Genomic DNA, 8201 nt, shown 5'->3' with positions numbered 1-8201 from the left:
CCCAAAGAGCCATAACAGAACAAGACCAGGTAGAACCAGGAATATAGGAAGCTCTCTAACACTAGGACAATCCCTTAAGTCCATCTTGATCAATATTGTCTATGGTGACTGGTAGCAGCACTTCAAGGTACAAAGTTCTCTCCCAGGCCTAGCGAGAGATGCTGGAGATTGAACCTGCAAGTTTCTGCATGCAAAGCAGATGCTCTACTGTGGTAGCTCGGGTTAAGTACTTAATTTGTTCCGGAGGTCCGTTAACCTGAAACTGTTCTTAACCTGAAGCACCACTTTAGCTAATGGGGCCTCCTGCTGCCGCCGGAGCACGATTTCTGTTCTCATCCTGAAGCAAAGTTCTTAACCTGAAGCACTATTTCTGGGTTAGCGGAGTCTGTAACCTGAAGCGTATGTAACCTGAGGTACCACTGTACTACTGTGCTACACCACTTCCCTAAGAGGGAAGGCAGAGTAAATGGGAAAACATCACGACGGGTAAATTTAGATAAAAGTAGCACTGTGCATTTACTGTTGCCTTTTCCAGTGTTTGAACATGCCAAGGGGGCATGTGGAGTAGTCCATCTCCTGGCATCCTTGCAAATGGATATGCACAAACATCAGAAGGGAGGGGGCATTTGGTAGGCATGTGGGAGAGGGCCTTCTTGGTAGCTGCTCCCAGACGTTGGAACTCCTTTCCTAGAAAAGTTAGATTGGCTCCCTCCTTGTCCTTCTGCTGGCAAGCTTTTGGGAACTGCTTTTAATGAAAAGGCTGCTGATGAGCTCTTTTTATTCTAATTATTTACCATGGTGAGAAACTTGATTGCTGAATTCTGCACTAGCTGAAGTTTCTGAACAGTCTTCCAAGAAAGCCCAACATATAACCTGTTGCAGTAATCTAACCTAGGTTACCAGAGCATGGACAACAGTAGTTAGGCTATCCCTGTCCACATAAGGGCACCCACAGATCTCTTCACCCTGCACCTACTTTCCAACTTTCTGTATCCCTGCTTGGTACACCAAAACTGTAATAACAGTATGACTTGAAAACAGTTTACTTAAAAACTGTAGGCAAAATTTACCGTATAACACAGCATGGTGAACAATTATAGCACTATCATGCCCCTACGGGTATTTCAGGGTTTCTGCATGGGATTCCCCTTCATTTTTGGAAGTCCTTTGTTCCAATTCCTGAGATTTTAACTTCTTGAAATTTAATTTACATATTATTTTATATTGGATTTTTTTTTATTATAGTAGGCCACATTGACACCCAGGTGGTAAAAAGTAGGACCTCATTTTTTAAAATAAGGTGACTACACTACAGAAATCTTGCACTTACCTTTTCATCATGAAGTGATTAAGATTCATAAGAGATGACATCCTGACACCAAATAATGTAAGCAGCCATAAAAGAAAATAAAGACATGCAGAAGAACCACATCAGATCATTGTGGCTCCTTTCTCCTTCCTGATCCCATCTCTTTCATTCCTTGCAACCCTTTCACTCTGAACTTGTTTTGTGGGCTTTCTGTAAAATTATAAAGTCTAAACATTTTAAATGGATTCAGGCGGATGTCTGTGGTTCTCCAGGGTGGTGTGGTGGGATCAAGAAAAAAGTTGTGGATCATGCCTTATAACAACTCATAAAATGAATCAAAATGCACTGTAATGTTTTTCTTCTCCCATTAGAAAACATGTTTTCCTAGGACATTTGTGTAATGCTGCAACAGCCCCATCGTGTGGTTTCCTTTAAGCTATGCAATAACTAAGCAGTCACTGTAAAAAAAGAAAATGGTGTAACTTAGGCCAGTTGAAGGACCCTAGAAAAGATACCAGGCCCATGCAATTTTTCGAGCAACTTACATTTTCAAAGCACGATTGTGGCATAATTACTACTAAGTACCTAAAACTGCATAAGGCAAAGCTAAGGCTATGTGCAATATAATACACAATCAATGCCAAAGAACTTCTAAAAAACTGGAAGAGAAAATGTTTTGTAGGGAGCAACATTTCACTGTTAGGTTTCCTTAAGTGCAAAAAGTTGGTAGCAGTGTCACAATATAGCAGGAATCAAGGGGATACATCAAGTATATGGGCAAGAACTCAAATGGGCTAAGCGCCACACCACTGTGCATACAAGTACCACAGGAATCCCTGCAGTAAAATAAGCATACCAGACAGAGCTTAAAATGCTCCCACTCTCTGATAAGTTCTTGATTTCTAAGTATGGCGAAGAAATTTTCTCTCCAGCTGCATGTGTAATATCTGTCGTGGAACTCTTTGTTATGAGAGAGGATTTAAAAAAACACACAGCTCTTGTTCTTATTGCTCAGGGCAATTTTCTGTTCTAAAAATCTAGACCAGGAGTTGGGAACCTCAAGGCCAGAGGTCAAATGTGACCCTCCAAGCCTATTTGTCCCTAGTGACTCTTCATTGGGCCTGAACTGTGATGTGTACATGGCTAGCTTGACATGGTATGTTTGACTGCCTCGCCCATTGTATGGAGTTCTGTCCATGCAGGAATGTACCTGTCTCTAGTTATTTGTGTGCTGTAACAAACATAGTGCTGGTATTATTTATAAAGTTAAATTTATTTTTCAGCATAGAGACAGACAAATATTTAAGTATTTACAAGTATATAGGCAGGAGAAGCATCTTGGATTTGAAGAAAAGTAAAGGGATAACTGGCCATCAGGGTATTTGCCCAGGAATGAAATGGGGGCATGATAAACAGTATTGTTTCAGCAGTTATGAAGACCAGAGTGGTTATTAATCCCAGTCACATCCAATGCTTTGAAAATAATTAGACAAAACTTGGTCAATAAATATTTCAAACTGCAAATACAAGGGTATTATTGCGTATTTAGCAAAAAATGCATTTCATATCCATTGTCATTCAACAGTAAAGTTCTAAAAGCTTTTGTATGGCATGAAGTCTGAATACATTAAAACAAAAGCTCATTTCTTAAAACAAATTTATTCTACTGAACTTTCAAAACCTAATTCCACTTTCTGTCCAGATGCTACCCTCTCCATCCGCTTAAAACAAATTGAATTTAATTTTTTTTGGCGAATACCCTTTTTAAAACAGCAGGTAGGACATTTGGAATAGCAAATTCATTTTTTAAAAATTTAAAAGCATCTAACCCACTGGAAAAATTCCAAAATACATTTATGTTTTCATTCTTTTTAAAAAATGGTTTTAAACAAGTCAGTTCTTTCTTTCATATTCACTCTTTTGGACTTCCAAATCAGGTCCCATGGTACAACAGCCACAGCCTGTCCCTCAGTTCAAATTAAAGCCTGCGTAAATTTTGTTTGCTTTTTTTGGTACCAGGAAGGGGTCCTGATTTGAAGGAGGGCTTCAAAGACTTTCCACTTGAGCAGTCCTTGGCACTATGGTAGCTGCATAAGCACTTTGTGCAAAAGTCAAAACCACAGCCTTCACGGATACATGTTGCCCTCTGCAGATGGGAATCATACTTAGCAGGTGAACCACAGTAGCTGCAGACTTTCAGGCTTTCAGTGTTTTTCAAAGTCATGGCAACCTGTTGAGCAAAATAAAATATTTTTTTAAAGGATTTTACTTTCGTAAACATCTCCCTGAATCAAAATGAAGCTCATTTAATTACACACCATGTTTTTACAGCTTGCGTGCCCTTCTAAAAAGAATTTAAGGCTTCCCCTACTTCAAATTCTATTGTCAAAAGATACAGCCTGTTAAACAGTTCAATATGTTGCTCGCTTAATCTGGCTTCACAAGGTTTGTACTGTATAAGAATAACTGGCACATGATATGGGTCCATTGTACTTGAAATTATTACTAACAATGTGGCATCACCAAAAGCCACTCAGGATTAAAAGCACTTTACCTCGGAAAACTGTGTGTACCGGCTGTAGGAGGAAGAGCTCTGGTTGTCCACCTTGATTCTGGATGCTTTTTTAGAGTTTTGTGCAGCTGATACTTTCTGAACGTGAGTTAACGGTTCTCGACAAAGAGCATATTCCCTTGTATCACCCTGTCTGGAGGCCTTCACGCTGTTATTCTGCCAAGAAAATAATGTTTATTACAAGACTGCGGATTAAAAAAGAAAGTAAATTGCTAATTATCTGTTAGTATACACACACATCGGAACCTGCTTTTGTATTCAGGGAGTAAAGAAACAAAAGCAGAATAAGGAAATTTAGCTGATACTTCGGAGACGTCTTCCTTCTAGTTTCTGGCAGTATTCCTACAAAAGACAATCTACTATCTGACCAATAGGTGGCTCAGCACCTTTGCCAAATTCTCAGGAATTTTCATGAATAAAAGACCCCTGGTGTAGAACACGGCATTTTAACTCACAGCTTGTATCAGCCCTCCAGGTGGCATATGGCCCAATAGCCTCCAAATGTGTCTTTGGGGACCTTATTAAAAATTGAGGTATTAAAAATTAGATTAAAAATCTAATTAGATTAAAAATTAGTGTTTTTTGCTTTTGGAACTTCCAAAGAGAGCAATACAAATATGGATTGGCTGGCAGGCTACTAAATGTATGTGTAGGCCAATACCTTCCCCAAATTTATTTGCAAGACTGGAACCAGGGCTTCAAAAAAAATCTATTTGATGGACTGCCTGTAGCAACAGCCACTGGCCACATTCACAATCCAATCTTGGCTTAGTAAGCTGAGATATGTCTGAGGTTCATAGAAGTATAGAGTTGGAAGGGACCACAGGGACCATCTAGTCCAACCCCCTGCAACGCAGGAATCTTTTTGCCCAATGTGCATGCACCCACATACAGCACCTTTATGTAAGCATGCATGCATGACAGGAAGCCTCTACTAGTCATACATTTCTATTCCAACCAAACTGGAAACTATGGTTAATATCGCCCAAACAAACCAGGTTCTGAAAACCAGCTTTTAAAGCCACCTTTTCATATTCTGACTTGTTTAGAAGCCATTATCTGCTGTCTCCTGGTTTGGACATAATGGGAAATTAGTTAATTGTTGCTTCCTAGATTGTATGTTTGCAAAGCGCTGTGTGTGGTTGTATGAAGTTTCGGAATATCTCAGATGATTAAAATAAGATTTGATTGTACAGGCATTGCCACTGGCAATCTAGCATATAGACTCCTGGCATGCTTTGCTGCTTGCACAATTAGCGGGGCAAAACAGCTGCATGCAAAGATGACCAAGCCCTTACTCTTGAGCCTTGCCACATATATTAATCAGGCCCTACCAAGTTATCTGGCACAAATAAAAGCAGGCTAACAAATCCAGCCAAAACTTGCGGGCCTGAGAAAACAAGCAAGTTACCTTTACAGGAGGGGTGTATATACCTTTTCAGCCCAATGGCCAACATGTCAGTGGTGGGTGGGGCCAGAGGCAAAATTGGGTGGAGCAACAAATCCAAATTGTGCCTTTGTACAGTAACTAGTTCCTATGCATGTACCTCTCTACCCTCATAGAAGGAAGAGGCATCATCAGAATTCATGGAGGCATTTCAGCCATGCATGAAGGCTTGGGAGTACAAAGGAGAGCCTGTGAGGTGTGTGCCCTGGACCAGACAGAGCCTGAGGTTCTCTACCTCTGCTTTTTAGCTTGTGTTAGCAATCAGAGGCTTGCAACAGAAATAATAGAACCCCCTGCCCCAGTTCCTAGATGTGTAGGTGCTTCAATAATAAAAACAGGACTTAGAATGGGGGAAAGTAGAGATTCTTACCAAAGTCAATTTCAGTGCTTTGTTATACATCTGGAAAGCCCACTTGTCATCTTGTAGAATTTTTTTCCACGTAGTGCTCACTTTAGCCACACTGTTGTGAAAAAACCCATCAGTTATATTCAGAAAATAAGACCAAATCCGGTTGCTTAACCAAGTAAACAATTCTACCTACAGATACCTTCAAGGCACCATTTATAAACCTGTTCATTATTATAAATCTATAGGCAACCTCAGTGCAGAGCTGTACATTAATCTCCCTCCTATGCCCTTTTAGAAAGGACGTGTACGTTTCAGAAGTGTCCACTCTAAGCTTAGCACAGCATAGCATAGGAGTTGGACAGGTTCATATTCTATTTTGAATAGTTTGAAATGAAATAAAGGAAAGCAGAAATGAAAAATGATAAAGGGTTCTAACATCTACAAATATAAAATTGTTTTCCCTACCAAATTAAATTGAATGGGTAACATCCAATGTCATGTGAACAGACTTCCCCTTCCTCGCCTCATATGCTCAGAGGGACTTCCAATCCTCCAGAGTATATTTTGGAGTTTGGTGCAACTGCAAAGGTGAATAGAAAGAGGAATCCTGTTGCATAACCAACAGGTCTCTTCTGCTGATTGGATGTCACCCAATGAAGGTCATTCTGAGATATTAATATTTATTGCCAGAGCACTGGGAACAGACAGTAAAAGAGAATATTTGCACAATACTTCACATGGGTATGCTAGCTGAGACATAAGTTATGTCTTCATGCAGTATTCGTCCATGAGGAAAATTAGTGCACTAAAAATGGTCTCTTAAGCTTGACCTTATAATTCAGCTTAATGTACAAACACCATATTAAATGAACTCACTTTATCAAGTCCATATAGCTGAGATGTTTTAAGATACTTGCTAGTAGATGACTGAACTTTCCATGGAACAGCTCACCAAGAATGTCTAATTTATCTAGTCCCATTTTTTTGCCAATTAGATTCCTAAATTCCATGTTTTGCTTGGAAACAATCTTATCTAAGACAAGAGCCCATGTCTTTGGATTTCTTCTACTAGTTTTTTTCAAAGTTGAGCAGACAAGTTCTTCAAAATGGAGGACTGGAAGCAAATTTTTTCTTTGATTAAGATGGTGATTTGGTGTATTATTGATGTTTCCTGCCAAAGGCATGCTATCATCGTGGACAGTAGATTCGTGCTGATTGCCCAACAAAGAGGAATACCCACTGTCCTCATTTCCATTGTCCATTTCACTGACACTCTGAACATGCCTCCACAATATTTCTTGGTTTTCTTTGTTGTTATGTACAGGTTCCTCGCCACTTTGGATGCTGACACTCTTGGGACTTCCATTGTGCAGGTCACTGTAGAAAACCTTCTGATAGTCTTTACTGCAGTCTTTACAAAAGTCTTTATCATAATTAGCAATACAGAGCTCTTCTGATCTTTTCTCTGTTCCACCTGGTTTTAATGGTGAATGTCCACAGTGAACATAGTAACAATTAACATCACGTTTCATTTTCAAAGTGGTTTGTTTTTAAATATTGTCAGAATCGTATCTAAAACAAAAATATAAAGACATTAGCCTTAAAATTATTTCAGAAGACAATCTGGAAGCATTGTTGAAGGGCTGTTCATTTGTTTTAAAACATTTAATTCAACACTTTCATGTTTATTTAAAATTACGCTGCAGAAATATAGGGCTTTTTATACATGTGATTATTTCTTACTGTTTATAGACAGCTCGCTTTAATACAAATGAACAAAATAACTTACAAAACACATTTTACAAGGCATTTTACCTCCAGCGAAGATGAGGATAAACTGCCAAACCAAAAATTATTTACTCTGCATAGACATATTGTATGCCAGGTATGGAACAACTTGGAAAGCTATAAAAGGAGGGCTACAAAATGGCAGATCAGGATAGATGGTCCTGAACTGGCATGTTTGTCCAATTCCCTGCTGTACAGTTAAAGCATTATCAGTGAGATTTCCAGTTGGGTCCTGGGAAAATAATGGTTCTACTTTCTGAAGGATTATTAGGGGTTTCCCCTTCATTCAGAATGCTGCTAGGGAAAGGTCAGGAGAAATACGGTAGCCTTTCTCCAAGGCGAGGCAGTCATGGAACCTAGTGGTGGCTAAAAAAAAGACAGCTATGGTGCATTAAGCACACCGCCAGTCCTTTTCTCAAGCACCCTACTCAACAGTGAGGTACAGTTTGTAATGTGAAGGGGGTGGGGAAATCCAAATGCTGTTTTGGGCATTACACCCTAAAAGGCAGTATATATGCTGTGGGGGGAAATATATTCAGATGTGAGGGAATCACACTGCCGTCCCCAAAGGAACAATGAGAAAAAGCCCCCCACCCCCAATATCAAGGTGAGTGGCAGTTTCTGTCTATCGGGCCTCACCCACCGACCCACCCCTATTCGTTGGTTAGAGCAGTGCAAAATCGCTGTTATTTCTCCTCAGCCCGCTGCCATCTCTGAGGGGTTGGGGAGGCGCCTT

General features: G+C 39.9%; 1 protein-coding gene across 1 annotated transcript; it reads right to left on the bottom strand.

Moving 5' to 3' along the window:
- Positions 1-2563: 2563 nt before the first annotated feature.
- Positions 2564-7209, bottom strand: FBXO5 (F-box protein 5). The gene is made up of 4 exons (XM_028723700.2): positions 6554-7209; positions 5699-5789; positions 3864-4037; positions 2564-3539 (listed from the first exon to the last, which is right to left on the bottom strand). The coding sequence occupies exons 1-4, from the start codon at positions 7207-7209 to the stop codon at positions 3288-3290; spliced, it is 1173 nt and encodes a 390-aa protein (XP_028579533.2). The 3' UTR covers positions 2564-3287.
- Between the last annotated feature and the right edge of the window lie 992 nt (positions 7210-8201).

This window comes from Podarcis muralis, chromosome 3 (genome assembly GCF_964188315.1).
Source record: "Podarcis muralis chromosome 3, rPodMur119.hap1.1, whole genome shotgun sequence".
Classification (NCBI taxonomy): domain Eukaryota; kingdom Metazoa; phylum Chordata; class Lepidosauria; order Squamata; family Lacertidae; genus Podarcis; species Podarcis muralis.
This window is presented reverse-complemented; position numbering and strand designations above follow the sequence as displayed.

Excerpts from the sequence above, each read along its gene's own strand:
- FBXO5 (XM_028723700.2), bottom strand. The coding sequence starts at position 7,209 with ATGAAACGTGATGTTAATTGTTACTATGTTCACTGTGGACATTCACCA. Across the intron at positions 5,790-6,553 it reads AGCTATATGGACTTGATAAA|TGTGGCTAAAGTGAGCACTA; the intron begins GTGAGTTCATTT and ends TTTTCACAACAG. Across the intron at positions 3,540-3,863 it reads GGTACACACAGTTTTCCGAG|GTTGCCATGACTTTGAAAAA; the intron begins GTAAAGTGCTTT and ends TTTGCTCAACAG.